The sequence below is a fragment of the Chinchilla lanigera genome, unplaced genomic scaffold (genome assembly GCF_000276665.1).
Source record: "Chinchilla lanigera isolate Chin_1 unplaced genomic scaffold, ChiLan1.0 scaffold00039, whole genome shotgun sequence".
NCBI classification, from domain to species: domain Eukaryota; kingdom Metazoa; phylum Chordata; class Mammalia; order Rodentia; family Chinchillidae; genus Chinchilla; species Chinchilla lanigera.
In genome coordinates, this window is record NW_004955440.1 from 2,710,476 (window position 1) to 2,736,021 (window position 25,546).

Below are 25,546 nucleotides of genomic sequence, written 5' to 3' on the forward strand. Positions count from 1 at the left end.
GAGACAGTCCTCCTGTCTCAGCCTCCCAAGTGCTGGGATTACAGGCATGTGCCATCACATCTGGCTCTGGCTATTGTTTTAAGAAACCAAGTTTTGGAATAATTTGTAATGGAGTAATAATAAAGTCACTACTGATAAGGGTAGCAAAATACTATATAACTATAAAATGATATTTTATATAATGAATCTTATCTACACATCTTAGTAGTACTATACAATAAAGATTTAGCAAATCCATAGAGAAAGAAAGATTAATGGTTACTGGGGCTACAGGAAGAGGAAATGGGCAGTTTTTGCTAAATGACTGCAGAGACTCAATTTGGGGCAGGGAAACAGTTTTGGAATACTGGTGATTGCATGTTGTGAATATGATTAACACTACTGAATTGCAATCTAAAAATGGCTAAAGTGGCAAATTTTATGTTACAATAAAAATTTCCAAAAATAGAAAAAAGAAACACAGGGAATAAGAAAAATTTAAGCTGTTTCCACATTGGTAAAATTAAAACATATATATCATAGCATAAAATTCTCCCCCACCCCCACCAACAAAGGCCATTTATTTTTATTGTTACTTATATATTTTCAAACATTATAAAAATTATCTAATTAGATGCTAAATTAGATATAGGAACTAAACAGAAATTTAAAGACACCTTAAGATAATAAAAAGAGAAATTTAAAGAATGAAATCATTAACCATGAAACAAGATTTCTGAGACACTATATACAGGAAATTATTAGAAAAGGGTAGAGAAAAGCAGAGAGATTACCAGTGGGGGAAAAGGTAACAGACAGTTAAACATTAAAAAACAAAAAATTGCTCTATATAATAAAACTGTGAAGAAAGTTTGTAGGAGTTTGAAAATATTAGCAAATGTTCAACAAAGATAAATTCTATCAGTTATTTTTGGTTAGATCATGCTGATTGTACAGGGGAGGCAAACTTCCTGAGTCCTTGCTCGCCTGGAAGTTGATTTTCACCCCATCCTTAGTAGTTTTGCTTAATCCTTAAAGACAATGCTTTGTTTCTTCCAACATGGTCATGCTGACAATGCTGTTTCTCTGTAGGTTACCAATTCTTCACATCTAAGAAGGTTTCAGGAACTTCTATCTCTAGTGTTCTAAATTTCATGATGATCTATATGTATATATTTATGAAGTATCTTTAGTTGCACTGTTAGGGTTGCCTGGCCGTTCTAAATCAATTCAAAATGTTTACCTTTCATGATCATTTTGACTTTGGGCAAGAACCATAAGTTGCACAGTGCCAAATCCAGTGAATAAGGTAGAAGAGGACCCACTGTCATGATTTTATGATTCTATCTTTCCTTTGGATGGCACTAGGCAGCAGCATTCTTTGTATTTTTTAAATAACACCTTGTAAACATACAAAAGAGGACTTCCAGAACTGCTTCAGAGGAGAGAACTTGAGGAACTGGGGATGACGTTCAAGCATGGATCAAAGCAGAGAAGGATGTACAAAAAAGGTCAGCAGTGTGAATATTGACAAACTTATAAAGGATTTCTCACATACAGAAAAGGGTCTTACTGTGTGGCCCCGGGTATCAAGAACTACTGAGCTCATGAGGTTATCTTGCCTCAGCCACCTGGGAGCTGGAACTACAGAAAATAATAGAAACCAGTGGAAAGAATAACGTACTGGAGATGCAGTTGGAAAAGACCACTTATTTATTAAAAGTAATCCAAACAAAGGAAGTCTCATTTAAAAAAGAACGTGCTGCTCTTCACGATATGACAAATAAAATGGCTACAACAAATATATGGCTACAACAGACTACTGAATATCAACATAATTTGAAAGGTGAAAACGTTTGTTTTTTGTTTTTCTTCCGGTACCAGGAATTGAACTCACGACCTTGCACTTGCCAGGCAGGCGCTTTGCTGCTGAGCTAAATTCCCAGCCCCGGAAAGGTGAAGATGAACAACTAAAAAGAAATGCTGATATGACAAAGGAAAAGCTAAAACCTTGAGAACAGGAATATAAGAATAATATCACCAAACTTGCACATGAAATGAAAATCAAAGAGAAGGAACAGTAGATAGAAATAAGCAGACTTCATCAACATACGCAGAAAACAGTTGAATTAAATGAAGAAAAGCACAAAGATCCAATAAAGAAACAGGAGATGGAAATTTCAGAGTTAAATGCAAAGTTAGTAACTCAAGAAAAGGAAAAGCAAAATGAAATAATCAAACTACAGCTGGAGTTTGATGCCAAACTAGCAAAAGTTCAGACTAAATCAAAACCCTATCCAGATGCTACTGTTTCCCCACAAAGTAGCTACAGAAGGAAGTTGCAACATCTTCAAGAAGAAAAAAACAAGGAAATTGCAATTCTTCCACGATTCTTCAAATTTGATTCTTCAAATACCATCCAGGATGTGGAGCTGCACCTTTCTATTGGCAAAGATCCTCACCTTAAGTGTAAACAATTTTGAGTATAACAGTAAATTCATTAATTAGTATTTACCTTTTTAAAAGCATTTGAAAAATTTACTTCCATTTTCAACATAAGTCTAAATAATAAAAAAAGAGACACTTTAAAGATTTGTATTAAATTTATTTAGTCAGATCCATACACTGGCCGATCACGTACTATATTCTTGCTTAACGGTATTAGCCACAAAGAAGTTCAGGTTTATAGGGTTTAGTTTACCTATTAAACCATCACTGACTATGGAAACACTCTCTAAGCAGTCTAAAGATAGACATTTCTTTCTTTTTCCTTATACCCACTCAAAATTCAGAAGTATGATATAATGATAGATAAAGAAAATAAGATACAAAGATTTTGAGTAAAAATAAAGAGCCTTAGGTATAGAAAAATTAAAGGACATTTAAAAATGACATATGCCTTTTAAGCAAAATATTCATGTGCCAAGAAATAAAATTCACTTCTTTCTCTAAATGTTTAATCAGTTTAAAATGTAAGATTAAAAAGACAAAGATAATATGCTTTTGAGATGAATAAAGAAAAAATGGAAAAAAAAAACCTGCTTCAGAGAGTGTAAGAATGAAGGAATAAATGTGTTCAAAGCAAGGAGGAGTATTTTCAGAGGGATTAATAGCAATGTGTCTCTTACTGTAATAAATTTTAAAAATTTAAATATACACCATATATTTGAATCATTTTGTATATTCCCTAACAATTTTGCTCAGCACTAAGATACCTTATTAATTTTGAATAATATCAGTTGACTTTAGTGCTTGGACATTTATTCTTTGGTAGTTTTTTCTTTTTCATTTTCTTTTTGTCTGGGATTCTTGTTAGCTTAGTGTTGGACCTAAAACATTTTTGTTTATCTTTCATATATCCCTTCTTTTTGTCTTTTTGTCCACTAAATTCCTGGGATTTTCTTCTATTTATCTTTCAGCTTTTCTATAGAATTATTTTACTTTGGTGGTCATATGTTTAATGCATGAAAGTTTTTATTCCATGTTCCCTTTTCATAGTACTGTATTCTTGTTTTATTTATATTTGTAGTATAATCTCAAATTTAAAGCTCAACTAGAGTTTTCATAGACTACCTTCAGGATCAAGTTTTGTATTTTATTTTATTCACCTTTGTCATGCTACAGATTTCCTCCTCAAATTATCCATGACTCTTGGTTGCTCCTTCATATTAAAAATGAGGAATAAAGCCGGGTGTGGTGGCACACACCTGTAATCGCAACACTAGGAAGGCCAAGGCAGGAAGATAGCTGTGAGTTCTAGGCCAGCCTAGGCTACATTGTGAGTTCAGAGCTAGCCTGAACTACACAGAGAGACCCTGTCTCAACAAGAAAGAAAAAAAGAAAGAAAGAAAGAAAGAAAGAAAGAAAGAAAGAAAGAAAGAAAAAGAGAAAGAGAGAGAGAGAGAGAGAGACAGAGAGAAAGAGAGACAGAGAGAGAGAGAGAGGGAGAGAGAGAGAGAGGGAGAGAGAGAAGAAGGAAGAAAGAAAGGATGGAAGGGAGGGAGGGAGGGAGGAAGGAAGGAAGGAAGATGAGAAATAGAATTCACTGGGAACTCAGGACACGTGGAGCTTATATCACCAAGAAGACCCAAGAGGACATGCTGATTGGATATGAGGACTGAAGAAGGTATTGGGCCCCATAACAATCATAATCTTTTGTTCCAGACTCCTAGATTTCCAGACGTGTTACACAGTAGTGATCAGAACTTTAGTTACGGCAGTAGGGAATACAGACAGACTAATGGTTCATTAGAAGGCAAAAAGAGAGGAGATAAGAAAGTAAGTTCATTTTTAGACATGTGAGAACTGCTGAGTACCGGGGTAGAGGGTTTCAGGATACATGTCAGTGTCCAAGAGAAAGCGACAAATGGTTTAGACATCTAAGAACCACTGACATGCAGGTGCCTAAAGTTGTAGGCCTGGATATCACAATACAGGTGGAAGGGCAGAAAAGATGAAAGAAAAAGACAGAAAGCAAGACAAAAACTTTAAACATAGAATAAGGAAGAGAACCTCAGAAAAAACTCAAAAGAAAACATCTGGGGGGTATGGGCCTTAGTGTATATATGTTTGATTTTTTATTCATTATGCTAGGTGTTCTATGGACATCTTAAAACAGAAGTATTTGCATTCCTCAGTTTTGGAAGTTTTCTTACATTGTATTCCCTTATTTTGCCTTTGCTTTCTGCATCTCCTCTTAGGAAGAAAGCTCCTAAATGGATCATTTAATTTTTCCCAAAATTTCCATCTTTTTATTTGTTTTGTTTGTTTTTTCTAGTACTGGGAATCGAACTCACGACCTCGCGCTTGCCAGGCAGGTGCTGTGCCACTGAACTAAACCCCCAGCCCCTCCATCTTTTTATTTGTACTTTCTATGTTGTTTCCTCATTATTTTCCCTTCCTTCTTCACTGAGTTTCTGGTATTCTTATTTTAATGTCTAAAGCCTGTTTACTGGTTTTTCCTTTTTGTGATTCTCATTTCATGGATACAAGATTTTCTTTTACTTCTCTGTAAAAGAAGTTTACATTATTAGTTTTTTTTTTAGAAGTTTCTATTATTAATGGTAAATTTTGTTCTGTCATGTTTTCCTCAGTGCATGACATCATCTCTGTTTCTTTTGTGTCCTGCTCGTGGGGTGCCTTTTGCTTTAGTGTGTTTTCATGTGACAGGCTTTCTTCAATGCCTGGGGCCATTTGCAGTCCACTTACATTTAAGAATTAGACACTAAAACACTATTGGAAGTTCCACATGGAGCCACTGTAGAATTACCACTGTTTTGTCTGGGGATCACCTATGGGCTCAATGCACTGTTTCTTGGCTAGTAAGTCTCTCCAGAGAGGACACAGTACCACCCACAAGGGAGTTGAGCACAGAAATATGATAAAGATCTCACCATGAATTAAACAGTCTTTCACTTACTCTGCTTGTTAGCAAGTTAGCGCCTTATTCTAAATGCCTTGTTCAATACATTTTTCCAGACTTGTTTTTCTAAAAAGAGCAGTAAATAAAACAGAGGTGAGTATAGCTATACATATAAAATATATAAGCCACTGTCACACAAATAGTTTAAATAATAAGAAAATAAGAATATTTGGTCCCATTTTATATTTTAAAGAATTTGTTTCTTTAAAAGACATACCCTTGTACCTACAAACCAAAAAAAAAAGTGAAAAAGACAGTGCTGAAGATTTGTTCAAGCAAAAGCAATCCTTCCAACAAAACATCATGAAAAAATTAAACAAAAACATCTTTCAAGGCCAGGTGTGGTGGAGCACATGTGTAATCCAAGCATCTGGGAGGCTGAGCCAGGAGGATCACTGTGAGTTTGAGGTCAGCCTAGGCTACATAGTGAGTTTAAAGCTAGCCTTGGCTATATAGTGAGACCCTGTCTCAAAGAAAAAGACACCTTTCATCTTTAAAAAAAAGAAAAAAAACCCATAATTCTCAGGGCCTGGAAATATAGTTGAGCTCCTTAAACTAATTAAGCTATTTTTAAAAGAACTCTTATTTTTAAAGGAATGATTAATTTTGGAAAATATCATTGGACAAATTATTATTTGCTAGAGGCAGATGGAGAGGAAAGGTTAGCGGTGACTAATAGTAATCAGAAACTGATGTATTCCTCTAACACCGTGGGAGTTTACTAACTACAGGGCAGTGATTGGCACAGGTACTGTTCTGAAACCACACAACACCTGAGCAATGATAAACTCATACTTTAGTATGTAAAGTAAAATCCTGAAATAGTAGAAACAATTTCAACAATTTTTCCAACCAAAAGATACACTCAGAATATGATTTGAGCAATGTTACTGAAACCTTCAGGTAATCTTAGGATTGCTAAATTGGGCAGCGAGGATATTGTCACAGGTTAGAAATTAGTGTCTGGGCCTTTGGGCAGCCAGAACCTAGAGAAGCCCGAACAGGAAAAAGATTTCCTCTGAGGTAATCAGTTGGAAGTGTGTTCCATCACCAGTTAAGCTTTTGGGATTGTAGCCTCTGGGTAAGAAGCTGGCTGAGGTTTCCTTGATCTTTAGCAGCTGTGATTGATAGAAAAACAAGTGAGCAAATCTCTTTGATAAATCCTAATGGTAAGTAATGAGGGTTACTGGATCACCAGATGAGTTCTTAACTTGCCTTCCGCGGGCTTTTCACAAGAGCTTGGGCTGCATTCTGTGAGTCTGGGAAGCCTCTGAAATTGACTCTGAAATGTTGTCTGCATTGTACATGCCTTTGGGGCGGAGGGACTCTACTCTCTTCACAGTTGCAAAGGTATTCCAGACCCAACATAGGTTAACAACTTAAGCTAAAATATTTGAAGATGCACTTGTGTTTTTAATGGCTCCATTTCTTTTCTTAATATTCTGTGTGTAAAGAAAGTGGCAAACCTAACACTTTACAGGAAACAAATACATGAATTCATTTAAATAGTTTATAAAAATCTCTCTGACTTCACTCAATGATTTTTAAAAACTCCTGTGCAGGAATAAAGCATACTTCCTCATCTATCACTGTAACTGGACCCTGAGTTACTGCTCATACAGAGCAAATGACATGTGTAGTCCACAGGGTCAAAAAGAAGCAAACTGTTGATGAGACGAGTAGAAGAAAGCACATGGATTCTTTTGTGTGTGTGAGTGTGTCTTTTTTTGAGACAGGGTCTCGCTACGCAGTTCAGGCTGGCCTTGAGCTCACTTTGTAGCCCAGGCTGGCCTCGAACTTGCAACGATCCTCCTGCTCAGCCTCCCAAGTGCTGGGATTACAGGTATGTGCCATCACGCCTGGCTAGTAGTACATGGATTCTAATGATTAGGAAATTACTGTACTGGCAAGACACAAAGGACTCAAAATATCACAAAAGTCAGCTAATATAGTGCAGTAACCATTGCTATTCTCTTATTATTTGGTTATGAGAATCTGTTTTGCTTTTTCATAAGAGTCAGCATAAAACAAAGCACACTATCTTTGATGTTTTGAGATGGAAATATCCTTGGGGAGATTCCAGGATGTTTTCTTGGAACACGGTTGGCTAATAACAGAATATTGTGGCTTTTAGCAAGATACTGATGTATAGATACTTACACTAAAGTGCAAAATTTCTCTCTAAGATGCTTCTGATGATTTTCACGTTGTCCTTTTAATATTGTTAATTTTTTATTAAGCATCCACTTTTAGCAAAATTGGTGACAATGTAACAGAAAATGCACCCCCCTAAGCCAGTATACTTCAGCTTCTTAGTTGCCTAGGTAATAGTTCCTGTTCCAGTTCCAGTTGCTCCTGTCTCTTAGAAATAGCTAGTCACTGTGATGCACAGCTGGTCACTATGATGTACACTGTATAAACCAATCCCCAATTGCTTATCCCATATAAGCCCGAGACCCCCAGAGAACAGGGCCTGATATTCTGGGAATGATCCCAGTCAGTGCCTGTCCATATAAATAAATCTGCCTCCAAACACTGGGTGTCATTTTGGTGTTTCTGCTTGCTGTTACAACACTTCTACAGCTGTCAGTAAATTCACTGGTCAAAGCATTTGACAATAAGGCAGTAAGAAAAAACTGAACAAAATACTTCCCAAATAAACACATTTTCTAAAAATGTTAGATTCATCAATAGTGAGTCCCTGAAACTTAAAGAATAAAGAAATAACCTTACTGGTCTTACCAAAATGGACCAGAATCTTCAGATTCCAACAGTCATAGTGATAGCTAAATATTTAACACTCATACCACACTGGCAAGCTGACACTTTAAAAATTAATTACTTTATTACAGTTATCAGTTTTTAGCTGTACATATAGGCAGGAACCTTGAAAGACATATTATTACTTTTTTTTTTTTTTGATACCAGGAATCAAACTCAGGACCTTGCACTTGCCAGGCAGGCGCTGAGCTATATCCCTGGCCCAAGACAAATTATTTTTATGGCCTACCAAAGCTTTGTTCCTGAATAGCAAGAGTAAATTAAAATGTCTTTTGTCTTATAACAACGTTAGTATTAAGTTACTGACAAATATACTAACCAAAATGGATGTTAGTCCCTGTAAAGAAATAATTATAGTAAATTACCCTTTTAATATGTGATAAATAAGAAACTTAAATGGTGGTGTTTCTAAAAACGAGATGTAATCTGGGCCTCCAGTAATTTTTATCACAAGAGTTATGGGAAAATGTAGTTAAGTCCCTATGCCCATGTTATGAAGACTGTGGAGGACAGAAGAACATGTCTTTCTCTTCAGTTTTACAGTGGACAATCATTATTATGCTCCTATTTTTTGCTCAATGTTGTTTTTGAAAAACAAAAGAAAAATATTGCCTTAGGTGAGAAGTGCTGGGAATAAAAACTGCAAAATGCTTAAGTGGCAAAACACATGTTTTTATCTGAAAGGCTCGGGGACCTCATCTATTTGCTGTTTTGTACTACAATAAACTACTGGTCTTTTGAGACAAATCTCTTGGCCATGATGACAGGATTAAAAGTCAGTTATTAGAACTGAAGGAAAGGAAAAGGAAATCTAGTAAAACTCATAAAAAATAATAAACCATTTCAATGCCTGGTGCTACTCCAGCAAAGAACAGGCTACCAACAAAAGCACTGATGTCAGGTTTAATACACTTTGATCAAAGGACAGCTCTGGTAGGAGCCATTACTGCCTCTACTCGGGTCCTGTTCCAAAAAGAATTAATAAGCCTCTGGTCTCCTGAAGGAGATCAGATTCATGATTGGAACCGCAACTAAAGAGTCCTCATTAACACTGTAAACAAGCCAAAAAGAGTCTGTTTCCAAAGGATATAGAGTGACTGAGTAGGGTTTTAATCATCTAACTTAAAAAAAGTATTCAAATTACCCTAAAAAAGGAAATCTTTTTTTTTTTCAGATTTTCTATAAAATGTCTATGTTCATGAAGCTGAATAAAATTTTAACAGTGATCAACTTTTAGGTGCAACTAGTTTTTCTCTGCAGGCATAGAGAAAATAGAACAAACCAAATGAAACATCACTCTGGTTAAGATAAAAATGGTAAAATTAAAATGTTATTAATAATTATTAACAATGACATCCACGCCAGGTGTGAAGGTTCACGCTTGTAATCCCAGCACCTGGGAGACTGAGGAAGGAGGATCACCGGGAGTTGAAGGCCAGCCTGGGTTATGTAGTGAGTGCAAGACCAGCCTGAACTACTAGCAAGACCCTGTCTCAAAAAACAAACAAAATGAAACAAAACAATGACACCAAAACCAGCACAGGCAAATGTCTTTGGAAATAGCTGTATCATCTAATACGGTCAACTAAAATTTAAAGCAAAATATTATATAATAGAATGCACTGATCCCTAAAACATAAATCACAAGGTTAAAATAATCAAGTGATATTTAGTGTTTGCCTGTGTACCATTTCTCTTTTAAGTTCCAGACCTGACCTCTAAACTCCTCTAAGACATCAGGTGAGGTTCAGAGGTATCTCAACCTCAGAATGTCCCGAGTGAACTCATCACGTCTACCCTTAAGCCACTCTTCTCCTATTATTACCATCTACTGGGTCTTCACTGCTTACCACATTAACTATAAAATCCTTGTTATGGGCAGATTTTAGACTAAATTGGATCTCTTCCCACTGCTTCATTTGTCCTCTCCTATCTAATTGCATGCCTTTGGCTCTGGCATTTCCCTTCAATGCATCGCTCAATCTACTCTTTCTGCACATGCTGCTATTAGACAAAATCCCATGTAGCTCTCATTTTATTGATCCTACCTCTCAAATGGATGCAATTTTTTTCTTCCTCTCTATTATTATTTCTGCGGTTGGGAGTTTAGGTTAGGATTTAGTATAGCCTCATAAATAAAAAGAAACTGACTTTGTTAACAGACCTGTGAGTGCCTAATGGCACCAAAGTAAAATTTTGGTCAAAGGTATACTAAAAGAACCCAGATAATACTTAAGGCCAAAATGAGACTTCCTGCTTCTCACTAATCTAGGAGATGGTGCATCTGCAAAGGTAGACTCTTTCGCTCTGCTCATGGTAGATGCAGCAGGCACAGGAGAGGGATAGCTGTGGGGGTGTGGGTCACAGTAATCCATTGCGTTGACCCATGGTGGCTCCACCAAGTTTACAGGATCTGAAAAGTGAGGGGAAATGAGGGGAAAGCCTGACAATGGAAAACAGGAAATCCCTTCATTATAATCAGAAACTGTGTAAGTAGGTGGGCACAAACCAGCTATTCCCCCAAACAGCACGGCCTCCAAGAAACTGTCTCTTCTCCCTCCCACTCTTTTCCCACGCTGAAGTTAGGATTATCTTTGAAACAGAAATCTCATAATGTCATTTATCTTCTTTCAAAATCTCCAATGACACTAATTCCAGCACAAAGTCACACTTTTTGGCATGGCATACGTGGGCTTCTCTCCATCTGGTTATTGCAGAAGTTTTAGGCTTACTCTCCTTTGACTCACTTCTGTGTGTGCTAAATTCACACATTCATATGGACTTGCCATTCCTAGAACAAATGATATCTGTTCATATCACCATGATTTTGAAGGTGCTTTTGGTATTCCTTCAGCCTGAAATAGGACGTTCTTACTTGGAATGCATCCTTCAAAATTTAGCTCAGATACTTCCTAAGGGAAACTTTCCCAAATAACCCCAAGTGGTTATTTATTCTGTCCTGTGTTCCCAGAGCCTGGTTTACACATCTCAATTTTCACATGTATCATTCTGCTTTAAAGTAATTTGTTAACAATTATCTCTCCTAGTTAGAGTAGCTCGGAAAGTTGGCTATTTTCTTTATCTGTACATTCTCATATGTTTGCATTAAAAAAGCCTCACTGAGGTATAATCTATTTACCATAAATTTACCTTTTTCAAATGTCCAACTCAATGACTTTTAGTATAGTCAGAATTGTGCAGCTATTACAACTGTTTAATTATAGAACATTTTTAACACCTTTGAAAAGAAACCCTGTCTTCATTAGGTGGTCATTTCTCCCAAGCCCCTGGAAACTCATATATTTCTCAACGGATCTGCCTGTTCTGGATAATTCATATAAATGGTGCCATCAAATATGTAGTCTTTGTGTCTGGTTTTTTACAGTTAAATTAATATTTTCAGGCCCTCACCTGTAAGATGACTAAAATTTTTAAAAATAAATATTGGTGACCACGTAGAGAAATGAGAACATTTATAGTGCTAGGAGAGAGTGTAAAATACCACAACCATTTTGAAAAACAATGCTGACAGTTCCTCCAAATGTTAAGCATATGCATAGAATTACCATGTGACTTAGCAATTCTGATCCCAAGGGTACTGAAAGCTTGTCCACACAAAAAGTTGTACATGAATATCATAGCAGCATGATTTATAATAGTAAAAAAAATTAGAACAATCACAGTGTCCATAAATTAAATGGATAAACAAAATATGGTTTAGCAACACAATGGAATATTATTTGACCCTAAAAAGAAAATGAGGGCCTGAAAATATTAATTTAACTGTAAAAAGCCTTGTAACCTGCCAAGTATGGACTAAAACCTCCACAAACTGTAAGCGAAATAAACCTTTCCTTCCTTAATTTTGGGCATCAGGTATTTTGTCCCAGCAACGACAGAAAAGTAAACAAGACACTCAGCCTCCCAAGTGAGCATATAATCTTAATATATTCTCTATAATGATCTTCACTCTGTGCAAAGTATACATCCCATAAGCACAAGCTAAATGAAACAACTGTTTTGATGCTCTGTATGTTTCACAAATACTTACAGAAGGGCCATGACATGCTAATCTTAATGAATGTAGCACAGTCTGGCAAGGGTATAAGGGCAGATGTTAGAGCAAAAGGACTGGGTTCTAATCTCAGTTTTGCCTTTCATTGGCTGTGTGAACTTGGGCAGATTATGTAAACGTTTTGAGTTTTAGTGGGGCATGGTGACAGTACCTGCCTCTTGGTGTAGCCATGAAGGTTAAATAAAATTATGAATATTAGGGGCTTATCACAATAGCTACATGGAATAACTACCAATACAATATATGTTGATTATTATTGAAGTTACAAAAGTAAACAAAGTCTAATAATAACAATGTGATATAAGGTATGGCTATTAGATATTCATGTCTCTACCAATAATATAGCTACCTTCTTGTCATTGTTAGACTTCTATGCTGATTAATTATATAATATTTATAGAGCATATTTATATTGCAGTTTGCAATGTTTATAGAGCAGTTTGATTTTCTAAAATATATACTGAACAAATACTCTAATTTATGATGTATTGGCCCTAAGATACCAGTCCTTTAGCATATTCAGAAGTAAGAGATTTTGGACAAAATAGATTTAGACTTCATGAATACCACAGCTCCAATGGTCAAGTCAATTTCTTTTCACTGTTACTATTTATTCAACTAGATAACTAGACTGGTGAAGAAAAAGGTTATTTTTTATATGTACAATATGATTCCTTTGTTTGAACTTTCTAGCCCACAGTAAGGCAAGCACTTCATACAATGTTGGCATTTAATAAAAAAATGCAAACTCTATATATTTTTAAAAGTATATTTTAAAATTTAAATTGTTATGCTGAGGAGTTATTCCTAGCTACTTGCCACTTTTTTACAGCAGACCAGCTATCACGACTATGTAGATGGCATGCACATCCATCTAAGGAACGGAAGTAGTATAAATGACCTGACTGAATCTGAGGCAGGGACCCTGGTGACTGACTCCCAAGCAGGCCAGCTCACTTATGGGACAGGCAAATATGCTACGCAAAAGTAACTTTCCTCATGATGGTGGAAGTTCTTCCTCTTCATTTATTTGGACTTTAACTTGAGTTTCATTTGCTTTAATAAATTATTTATTTTTAAAATATACACATTTCTAGGATGGGCAAAGAGTTGCATCTCCTGTGTTTGTGTGGATTATTCAAATACTACAACTTAGACAGGTACAGCATGGAAGTGCCTGCCAATCTCGGGTCGCAGCAGAGTCACAGAGGCCCCACGTGGTGCTGGATCATGGGGAAGACCAGAAGGTCCTCACGGCGGGGTGAAGGGGTACAATGACAGGTCTGAAGAATGGGTACTTATCAGCCATCTTTTCACTGTTAAGGACTCATCACAACAGCTCATCACAACCATTAAAAGCTTATCACAAAATGTTTCAATATTTTAACAATTTTAGCAATACATTTACATACACTAGTGGAGTTCCAGCCCAGGTTCTATGTATTTTTCCTTCAATCCCAACAGTCAGAATTGGGTTATATGACAGAAAGAGGATTCTAACAGAGGAGGGAAAGAAAAAGATAACACAATATGGAAGGGCAAGTGCACCAGAAGAGAAAGAAGGCAGGAGGTACCAAAGCCAATATAAAAACTATGTCTGGGAAAACATTTTTAACATTCTTCTACTCTTCCTAATCATAGGTCTTCCTATCCCCAGGACCCACGCTCATCGTAATTTTGGGCTCTAAATCAATTCACAAAAAACAAATTAGCCAAAAGCCCACATGCTAAGTGACTTATCTGTCTAGTAAGCAATATGCTACAAGTCAGTTCACCTGAAATATAATGTACTGAAGACCAATTTGCTAAACTTACCAAACTCATACATTTTCTAAAAATCATCTATGGGGCCCACAGCATTTTGAATCTGATGAACTGCAGGGTAAGAGGCATACTGGGAGCCAGGGAAGCAGGGTGGGAGGTGTGGGAGGTAGTGTAGAGGCTCTGAATTCTTCCTGCCCTCACTTGCCCTCAGGCTCAGTCTCTGCTTTTGGTCTCCTCCTTGAGCCTCTCAGTCCTGTGCTGACTGTAGGAACAATCTGTTCTACCAAGCAGAAGGTCTCTTCGCTCCAGCTCCCTCCAACTGCAGCAGCAGGGAGCTGGGATAAAGATAAAAGGAACATTCCTTAAAATGCTGACACCGCAGAACTTTCTACAAGTTGCTAAAAACCACCCAATTAGAACTGCTATAAACTTTTTAGTTAAGCACGTTTTTTGACGACAATTGGCAAATTTGGGTAATTTGGTAAAGTTTAAAATTGCTAAATGCTGAAGAAAAATTTAAGACTTTTAGAAAGATTCAGAAATAAATCACTATACATAAAAAATTCCCAGAGAAAATACTGAAGTTCTGGCAACATTCAGAAGAAAAATATGTTCACTGCTAAAACTAAGTTTTCACAGATCCTTTAAAAAACATTTCTTAAAATCTCCGAGGCTAGAGGGTAGAAAGATAGTGGGGAGAGGCCATGCCCACCTAAAGTCAACTAAAGCATGTTTCTTTCGCTGGCCAAACAACAAACATGTAGGTATAAACAAAGTAAAATAGCTAAAAATAAACAAAAGATTCCTAAAGTATAAGATGCCAACTTATATGAAGCCATCTAAAGATTGGAAAATTTGTGCAAAATAGTAGATATATAGATACAGATACAGACCTATACATAGACACATTCATGTTAATTTCTAAGTAGCAATTTATGAGGAACTAGGACTCCTTAAAGAAACAGTCAGTTCCAAGCCAGAGGCAAGGAAAATTCAAAGTGAACCTGGAATATTTTGTTTACCAAAAAGCAAAGAAGTACTCAGAGACTTACGAGGATGTGATTTTTTTTTTTTAAAAGAACCACTGTAAAGAAGATTTTACTAGCCAGATCCAAGCATAAACAGAAAAAAAGTGAAAGATTATAATACATTAAATATTAATAACAAAAATAAAAGAATCCTCAACATTTTAATGAGTTTTTAAAGGGAGAAATAATATGCTTCTTTACAAAAAATACCATCTAGTAAATATAGATGCAATGACAGAGTTAGAAAAACCATTTCCAACCTGAACAACTAATTTGAAGACAACAATATGCAATATAACAACCATTGTTGAAGTCCTACCATCTTGTTTAGTGAAGCTTTGTATTGTTTCTAATGTTCTGTTTTATTATTTTTTATTCTCTTTAATTGTTTGATCAATCTTGCACTCTTACATCTGGTAATCTGAACAACTTCCTAAAAGATAAAAGTATGTAATATTACAACCATTGTTAATTTCCTATCATCTTGTTTTCAAATTCTATATCATTTTTTATTATTTTTGTGTGGTTTTGTTTTTGTCTTTGTTGTTATTTTATTATTATTTTTTTCTCTTTAAAAAAAAAAGAAAAAAGAAAAACCACTTCAAACTGATTCAAGTAAAAACCATCACTGATGCTAAAACCACTGTATGAAAATTTGGGGAACAAGATGGTCACTTGACCCGAAAGCATCATACCATAGATTAATTACCAATTGCAAAAGGGAAAAGTTATTTTTATAATCTGCCTTGTCTTAGTAAGGCAGAACTTCTCATGATTTCTGGCTATTGACGTCCCCTCTGATACATTCTTTACCTATTTTTCTGTTGGCTTGTTTACATTTTATTAATTGAGTTATATAAATACTTTACTGAGTCTGTGACTTGTTTGTGAGACATTTTATATAACAAAAATTTTAAATCATCTTCTTTATTATTTTTGCATGTGAGGCAAATTTCATCTATCCTTCCTTACCTTCAGAGTCATGAAGATACCCTCCTACATTTTCTTGTGGAGTTTGGATTCTACTCAGTTTGTTTATCTAAGGAGCAGAACAGGGAGTGATGAAACGTGGGAGATATATGACTCTATACAAGTCTCCTTCTATTAATTTAATTTTTGGTTTTATGTTATTTTCCAGCTTTAAGTGAAGTCCCCTTTTTTTTTGCGGGGGGGGGGTTTGGTTTTTTTCTGGTACTGGGAATCGAAGAATCGAACTCATGACCTCATGCTTGCTAGGCAGGCGCTGTGCCACTGAGCTAAATGCCCAGCCCCGTGAAGTCCCCTTTCAAGAACACGAATAATTAAGAGCTGAGGAACAAGGGAAGGAGATAGGGAAAGGGAAGAAAAGGAAAAGGAAAAAAAAAAAAATAGAAGGAAAAAAAATGAAAAAGAAAAGCTTTTGTCCATAAGGAAGGGCAGAGGGGTTGAAGGCAGAAGAAGGGAATGGAAAAAAAGAAGAAGCAAGATATATCATGTGCAGGTACAAACTACCTATGATGAATGTTATCATTACATATATCTAAAATGCACCAATAAAATAAAAAATTTAAAAAATGTATGTTACAGTTATAATTTAGGGTGTTAAAGTAGTAAAAAAGACCAAGTCATATCGCCTTACATGAGTGAACAAAACTTCTTTCCGGAGCTCTTCAGAACTGTCACTTGGAGTCCATGCTTCAGCAAACTGCAGGAAATCCCATTTTTCCTTATCACCTTCTTCAGCCTGAAGTTGCTCCTTCCTACCATTTAGTGTGCTCCCTGTGACCTGGGCCTGTACGTGGAAAAGCACATGAATTTCACAACAGCTCACCTCACAGCTGACATTTACTAAGCAGTAACTGGGTTTTGCATGTAAATCACAAGCTATCAACTAGGAAAATCCTATTTTTCCAACAGATCATGGGCTTTAGTAACATAATGATGCAAAATTACAATCAAAGTACCGCTGGTGATAAAAAAAAAAAAAAAAAGAATGTCAAAGTACCAAGTCAATGATTTCTGGCTTTAATGAGGAAAAGACTGAAGTAGAAACATTACACTATTTGCTTTTTTCATAAAAACTTTTATCCTAATATTTATGTACTTTGCAATTTAGCCAAATATGATTGGCCATTTTGAATATCTATACTCACTGCTTAGAAAACATTGTAACAGAAGAAGTATTTGTGCTCCCTCCCAAGTTCATTACATTGAAATCCTAATTCTTAATGAGCTGGCATGAGGAGGTGGAGCCTTTGGAAGGTGATTTGGTCTTGAAGGTGGAGACCCTATGAGTGGAATTAATACACTTAAAGAATAGACTCCAGAGAGCATTCTTGTCCTCCTCCCATGTGAAGCCAGGAGAAGCTGGCAGTCTCACTTGGAAGAGGATGCTCCAGAGAACCTGACCAGGCTCTCACCCTGATCTTGAACCTCCAATTGCAAGAATCATGAGAAGTAAATTTTTATTACTTATATGCCACACAGTGTGCACTACTCTGTTATAGTACCCCTAACTAAGGCAGAAATCCTTTAATGCTTAGTCAAATCCTTTCTATAAACATCCTTCAAGTCTGGAGAGAAGAGAGAGCTGAGAGCAGAACAGAGCTGAGAGAACAGCCAAGAATTTCTTTCTTACCTTTGCTGGAATCTAGTATTAGTTCAGTGTTAATTCAAGAACTTTTTCTGGACAAGGTTTATTCTTAGGCTACAAAACAGACTTAGAAATTTAAACACTCTGGTTCCATATTTGCTAATCCTATCCTTCTAGACTGAAAGTGGTAGAAGCCAACAAAAATAAAAACAAGTAGTTGAAGCAGTGATAGAGGACTTGCCTAGCATTTTTGAGACCCTGAGTTCCATCCAGGTGTCTCACACAAACACACTCTCACACACACACACACACACACTCTCTCTCTCTCAAAATAAGATTAAATGAAAGGATTATTAATTATGGGTTTAGAAAATAATAGAAATATATAGCCTATCATTATAGGCGATAGTAGGTAGCATACTACCAATGGAAGCCTTTCCTGAACTTGGTCTCTATTATCATTATTTTGGTACATTTAAGTATCATTTGCCTGAACACATTAAAACTCAGTCTCTTAACTCATTCAGGCTACAAATCATACTAAGAAAGTCAGTAACGTGGAGAAAACTGAACTTTTACCTTTCGATTCAACATTCCCCACATAAAGGTGTCTAAAGTCCCATTTGCAATAAGGTAGTGAATATTCACAGAACTGCACTGTCCAATTCGGTGAGCACGATCTTCTGCCTGTTTTATATGTCCAGGGTCCCAGTACAACTCAGCAAACACAACGTGACTTGCAGCAGTAAACGTCAAACCCTAAGCAAAAAAAGCAAAGGGACTGAGATGCAAATAAATAGAGAATGTAGCATATGAGTCCTATACACTAAAGCCTTTCTAAACATGTTAATGGAGAAGAGAGCACCAAAGGGCTTAAAAACAAACCAGTTTTTCATTGTAAGCAAAATTAAGAAGATTTAACTCATGACAGGCAAATGAAGACAGCTAACTGCAAGATAGCCAAGTAAACAATGCATTGCAGTATTTCAAAAGTCGGGCTGCTGGGTAGACACATACATATATAATCAAAATCACTTTAACCTTTGATGAAGACTAGATTCACTTCATCACTTGGAAATCTAATAGAATCCATTACAAGGGAGAGAATAATTTCTAACACATGGTATCCATAACTTGGTATCCACAGGCAGACAGCACTGACAGCCTCGTCATTTAATTCAAACTGCCATATGGTGAAGAAAATCATGTTTCCAGTCACACTGCTTCCTTCCTGTAGAACTTCTCATGTTACATGCTCAAGACTTTGAAGTTTACTGCTTTATGTCAGTAAATATAATGTTATTTTTTTATGCAACCGCATTTTACATGAGTTTGCAAAAGGAGGACATAAAAATATCAACTAGGTCTTGTTTTAAAATCAATATATGAAATAATCTCCTGACATGAAACATGTAGAAAATGCATGACTTTGAAGATCATGTTGTTGTTCACATGCCTGGAACTTCTGTGAGTGACTTTTGCGACTCTCAGGCTATTATTATTATTATTTAAATTAATTAAGTTTATTGATACATTTTAGTTATACATAATGGTCACCTTTATCACAGGGAATTTGTACTAGTACTTGATATATCTTGATTCTTTTTTTTCCTCACTTCCCTCCCCTCTCTTCAACTCCTCTTCCCCTCCTTATTTACAAAGCTTTGTTTCCATTTTATCTGAAGATATTAGTCTTCATGTATATTAGTCTTAAATTATACCGAGGTCTTCAGGAATACGGTCTCAAGTAAAATGGGAGTGTCCTGCACACTCTTTATTTCAGAAGTCATGTATTTTTAATTTTAAATAGTCCTGAACTCTCCTGTCTGGATTTCTCCCACTTATCACCTCCCCTGCTCTGAGTGTCTCTCCCTGTTGTGCTGAGTTACATCTCAGCCTTTCTTAGTTGTTTAAATTTTGAGACAGAGGCCTGGCGTGGTGGTGCACACCTGAATCCTAGCACTCGGGAGGAGGCTGAGGCAGGAGGATTGTTGTGAAATCGAGACCAGCCTGGGCTACAAAGTGAGCTCAAGGCCAGCCTGAACTGCATAGTGAGACTGTTTCAAAAAGACAAAAAAAAAATTTTGTTTTGAGACAGAATCTTACGAAGTTGCCTAGAGGGGACTGGAGTTTACAATCCTTCTGCTTCAGCCTCCCAGAGTGCTGGGATTACAAGTGTGCACCACCACTCCTGGCTAAAGCCCTTCAAGAAGATATTCTGTAAGGTTGGAACACTCTAACTGGTATAAAACTCAGACTACTGGAAGTTTCGTGGAAGTTTCAGATTCTTCAACATGAGGGAGGTTTTGAGACAGAGCTCCTTTTAGTTAGAATTAGCAAATCCCAGAAACCTTCACCCTCATAGTTTCAACAACGTACTACACTTAACAAGGTAAAAGTGACCTTTAGCATTACCAGGTGGATGGCACAGAAGGTATGCTATTATTTTTCCCTGTCCTAAATGTTTTGGCTTAGACACTTACATCAACACATTTTAGACTGTAGCAGAAAAAAGATCCCCTCTTCCACAGTGAGCCATTGCTTTCCCTAATATCTTCCCTTTTCCTTTGTCTCTAACACCTGATTTTTAGCAGCGCCACCTGGAATAAGGTCTACTCTTCCCGCTTCCCTTGTAGGTAGGTGTGGCCATGAGGTAAACTACAGGCAAGTGAGACGCAGGGTGCCTTCCTCCAGGCAGATTCCTAGACTGAGAGACGATGTGGGTGCTTGAAGCAGTAAAGCAGGAAGCTAGATGGGGCATGGGTCCTGAAGACTGGAAACACCATACTTAGCTTGAACTGTCTAATGGGGAGACTGAAGCTGTGTATTTAAGTCACTCTTTTTTTTGGTTTGGTTTTTTTTTTCCAGGGCCGGGAGTCGAACTCATGACTTTGCGCTTGCCAGGCAGGTGCTGTGCCACTGAGCTAAATCCCCAGCCCCTATTTAAGTCACTCTTAATCTGAGTTTGCATTTACTTACAGCCAATGCTAGCCCTAAGGGACAAACCAGGGCCACTCTACAACAAGTTCCAGGGCAGAGACGCCCCACCTCAGGCCATGTTATCTCACAGATGCTAATGAAACACAACCAAGTAAGACCAAATTATGAGAAAATTCTATGCAAATCTAAAGAAAGAAAACAGTTGTGAAAACGCATTACAATCAAGCTAATTGTACTCTTCATGGGAGTTCTTTCCTGGAAAATTTAGTGACATTTGAGTCAAGGATATTGAGGCTTCTTTTGATTGTATTTTCAAGCACTCTCCAAAGTACAATATTTACATTAGACATCCACAAAGTTACTGCCAGTCAACCCAAAACTACAGTTAATGGCCTTTTTATTATATCAGTGACATCTTCCTACCAAATTTAGACCTGAAATTTCTCACCTGGCCAGCAGCCTGAATGCTTAAGATAGCCACACGAGTATCAGGATCCTTTTGAAACAGATTAACCAGATGTATCCTTTCTGAAGATGGAACACTTCCATCTATTCTAACATAAGAAGTCTGCATCAAGAAGAAAAATGGAAAAATTAGGACAAATCTTTGTGAACACTTATTTTATATACTTTACATCTTATTTTTATGGTCATATTAAAAAAGGAACTGCTTAAGACGACAAGTTAGCAAAGGTTACATAAGAATCCTAACGCAGTGTCTTAATAGCTTCTTATAACAATCTGTTTTTTAATCAAACAGCTATGGAGACGGGTATATGTCTAATTCATTTTCTTTTTTATTTTAAAGAGAAAAAAGGTAAAACAAAATTTCAAAACAAAATAACAGAAGAGTAACAATGCTTAATACATTATGCACTGTTATCTTTAAATTAATTACTCAGAGTAGAAGATATAGGCATTTAACTGGCCAAACAGCATTAGCACAAACCTTTCTTTTCAATGAACTAAGAGAAATTAGTAGTATAACTATTTTAACTATCTTGTATGTGTATATATATATACATATATAGTTACTTTTCTCTTTCTTCTTTTCTCCCTTCCCCCATCCCAGTTTCTCTTTCCTTTTGAACAGTTTCTTCCCATTTTACAATATCTATTGTACATTTTGGATCTCATTTATTCTTCTGGGGAGACACATACAAGGTTTACACAGTTGAGTCTCGTTTATTTCACTTATGAGTATGGTCTCAAGTTGTATCCATTTACCTATAAAAGTCTCAAGTTTATCCTTCTTTATGGCTAAGTAGTACTCCACTGTATAAAAAGACCACATCTTTTTTATCCATTCCTCTGCTGATGGGTATCTGGGTTGTTGCCAACATCTAGCTCTTACAAATTGTGCTGCTACAAACATGGGTGCACATATATTGCTGTGGTGTGATGTTTTAAACTCTTCTTGGAAGATACCCAAAAGGGGTATAGCTGGGCCAAATGGGACTGCAATCCTAGTTTTTTGAGGAATCTCCCCACTGATTTCCACAGTGGCTGCACCAGTCTACGCTCCCGTCAACAGTGGAAGTAGGATTCCTTTTTTCCCACAGCCCCTCCAGCACTTGTTATTGGCTGATCTCTTGATGATAGCCATTCTTTCTGAGGTAAGATGAAATCTCAGTGTTGTTTTCACTTCCATTTCTTGAATGACCAATGATGGTCAATGTTTTTATTCATGTATTTATTTGCCATTTGTATTTCTTTATCTGAGAAATGTATATTCATTCAGATGCCCATTTTTGGATTGCTTCTTTAAATTCGGGAGGTCTGATGTTTTTGAGTTCTTTATATTTTCTCGGTAGTAATCCTTTGTCTGAGGAACAGCTGGCAAATATTCCTTCCCACACTGTGAGTTGTCTCTTTACTCTGCTGGTGGTTTCTTTTGCTGTGCAAAAGCTTTTTAACAAGATGAGATCCCAATTGTTGATTCTTTGTGATAGTTCCTGTGCAATCAGGCTTTTTATTCATAATGTCTTTGCCTACACCAATTTCTTCAAAGTTTTACCTATGCTATCTTCCAGCAGATTTAATATTTCTGTTTTAATATTTAGATCTCTGATCCATTTTGAATTTAATTTAGTGCATGATGAAAGATATGAGTCCAATTTTAATCTTCAGCATGTGCAAAGCCAGTTTTTCCAGCATCATTTGTCTAATTCATTTTTATAATATCAATGCCAAGTGTAATGCTTTAAATACAATAAGCACTCTACAACTTTTTTGAAGAGTTAAAATGACATTTATTCTAATGTTATATTTAGTAAAAAGTCTATGAAAATTGATACATAAACTTCAAAGATTAAGTAGATTAATTTTAAAGTTAATTCCAAAGACATGTAAGACAGAAGATTTTGCCCATATAGTAAGGATTCATAGAATAAGTCATTTATTCCTGATGTATGACCCAAATATCAACTAGGAAAGTATCACTTAAAATTTTTTTATTAGCACAGAACATGCTTGCAGTACATGATTATACTTATTGTGGGGAACTGGTACATGTACATAGCACACCTTAAGTATTCTTTTTTTTTTTTCTCCTTCTATCCCACACCCCCGCTTCCAACTCTTGGTCCCCTTCTCATTTGCAAAAGCTGTATTTTCACCATTTTCCCTTTTATTTTTTTTTCCCCATCCCTTTTTCCTCCCTTCTCCCCCTCCATCTCTTACTCCACCATCCATTTAAAAAAGATCTCCCTAATTCTTACTTATATGTCTTTTTTGCACTCCCTCTTCTTTCTATATATATTCTCAAATGTGCTCTTTTTCTTCTTTTTTTTTTTTTTTTGAGACAGCGTCTTGATAGTTCAGCCTAGCACTGAACTCACTATGTAGTCCAGACTGGCCTCAAACTTGTGGGAATCCTCCTGAGTGCTGGGATCACAAGCACGTGCCACCATGCCCGGCACTCAATATATATTTTTTGTTTTTGTTTTTTTCCGGTACCGGGAATCAAACTCAAGACCTCGCGCTTGCCAGGCAGGCACTGTGCCGCTGAGCTAAATCCCCAGCCCCTCAAATATATTCTTAATTTGAGCTCTCTTTTTTCACATTATAAACTTAAATAAGTAATATGGTCATTTTCACTGAGGTGGGGAATTGAGAGAGCCACACACATCTTTAAAATGTAGAGAAACTTTTTCTGTTTCTGTTTACTTTTTGCTCTTTCTTGCTTCTTTTTGTTTGTTTTTGTTTTTTTCTGGTACCAGGAATCAAACTTACCACCTCACGCTTGCCAGGCAGGTGCTGTACCACTGAGCTAAATCCCCAGCCCCCAACTTTTTGCTCTTTTTGAGACAGGGTTTCATTATGTACTTCAGATTGGCCTTGATTCACTATGTAGCCCACACTGGCCTCAAACACCTAGCGATCCTCCTGCCTCAGCTTCCCAAGTCCTCAAATTACAGGCATGCACCACCATGTTTGATAAAATACTGTTAAACTGAATCCTACTGTCTCTAAGAGCGAGTTGAATTATGAAAAGGAAACAATCAAGAGTGCACTGATATTGCTACAGAACTCATAATGAACCTTCATAAAAACAAATATAGGCCCTAAATTTCAAGAACTCTGGTTTATATTTGTGCTCTTATGAAAACAGAGCCTTGAATAGTTTAACACATGAATATTCACTTTTAAAAGGGAATATCCAAATTAATCATTTAAGAGAATGTACCTTATTGGCTTTCTGTTGTCACAAAGCAAATATAAATTTACAAATGAGCCTCTTAGTATCTATTAAGGGAGATTGTAAAATCTTCAAAAGAAAACACATGGTCAGAGTAGGAGAAATTTGATAACAAGTCTCCTTCTCATTCCCTTCCATTCCCTAAGTATCTGTATTTTTAACTCTTAACAAAGTTAAGTGAGATTTAAGGGTATCAGTTATATGCATGTGAGAAAAAAAAAGATATCCTGTTATACTTGAGATAGTCTAATAATTTGAAGATATAACAGAATCAAAACAAAATATAATTCTAATTATTTTGCTCAATCATTTAAAAATTATTTCTAAGTTTAACTCTTCCTCAGTGAGAAATTTAATGTAATGAAAGCCCTTTATTACATTATCATAAAATTTTTTTTTTGGTCTTTTTGAGACAGGATCTCGCAATGCAGTTCAGGCTGGCCTTGAGTTCACTCTGTGGCCCAGGTTGGTCTCGAACCTGCAACAACCCTCCTGCCTCAGCCTCCTGAGTGCTGGGCTTACAGGCGTGTGCCAACACATCCAGCCTGTTATCATAAATTCTATAAAGCAAACACTAGCATTACATCTTTATAGAATAGTAATGATTATATTAGCTGAAGCTCTAAAATGTATATAAAGTTTTTTTAAAAATGTATACAAAATTTTAAAAAAATCTACCTATCCTGGCAAGAGGCTTTGTTTCTACATGTATATTAAGCTCAAATTATGTGTCAGGAAATTTCTTTTCATTGCTTCTGAACATCCCTAGAAGCTCTCAGCACTTGAAGAGAATGATAGCAGATACATACCTAGGAAAAATGGAAGATGCTGTCACTAACAGGACTACTGGCAATCAAGGTAGAACTAAGAAAATGGAATAAGGCCAGCCAATGTGGCGGAGCAAACCTGGTAAATAATACAGGCCACATGTTTCAAATCCTTCTATGCTACATTATCATTTTCTATAGAGTATACTGCCTGGATGTTTAAAAAGTATGAGTACTAGGCCACTAATATTTGCTGGATTCATTCTTCCCTTTATATCATACCATTCAAAGGCCACCACGAAGGTAAATAAAAATTTTAACTTTTAATTGCGTTTGCAACTACATCACTCTCAATATATCCAGGAAAAAAACTCAAATTCACATGATAGCTACAAGGCAGCAAATCATTAATCAATATAGATAAATTAATCAGAGGAAAATATTAAGATTAGTATGAAAGAAAAATAGCATATCATAATAATATATTAATATAATTTACGTGAAAAATATTTAATAAG

At 36.3% G+C, this 25,546-nt stretch overlaps 1 protein-coding gene and 1 pseudogene across 7 annotated transcripts in view; one reads left to right on the forward strand and one right to left on the reverse strand.

Moving 5' to 3' along the window:
* Zranb3 (zinc finger, RAN-binding domain containing 3) overlaps nt 1-25,546 on the reverse strand; it is a 224,819-nt gene that overhangs the window by 27,435 nt on the left and 171,838 nt on the right. For all 7 annotated transcript variants that reach the window (XM_013517481.1, XM_005390762.2, XM_013517482.1 and 4 more), the window contains 3 exons: nt 21,010-21,129; nt 18,201-18,380; nt 16,668-16,820 (listed from right to left, as the gene is read on the reverse strand). In XM_013517481.1, the coding sequence (XP_013372935.1) occupies nt 16,668-16,820; nt 18,201-18,380; nt 21,010-21,129 (453 nt within the window). The remainder of the gene's footprint in view (nt 1-16,667; nt 16,821-18,200; nt 18,381-21,009; nt 21,130-25,546) is intronic.
* On the forward strand, nt 1,452-2,462 carry LOC102007941 (annotated as a pseudogene).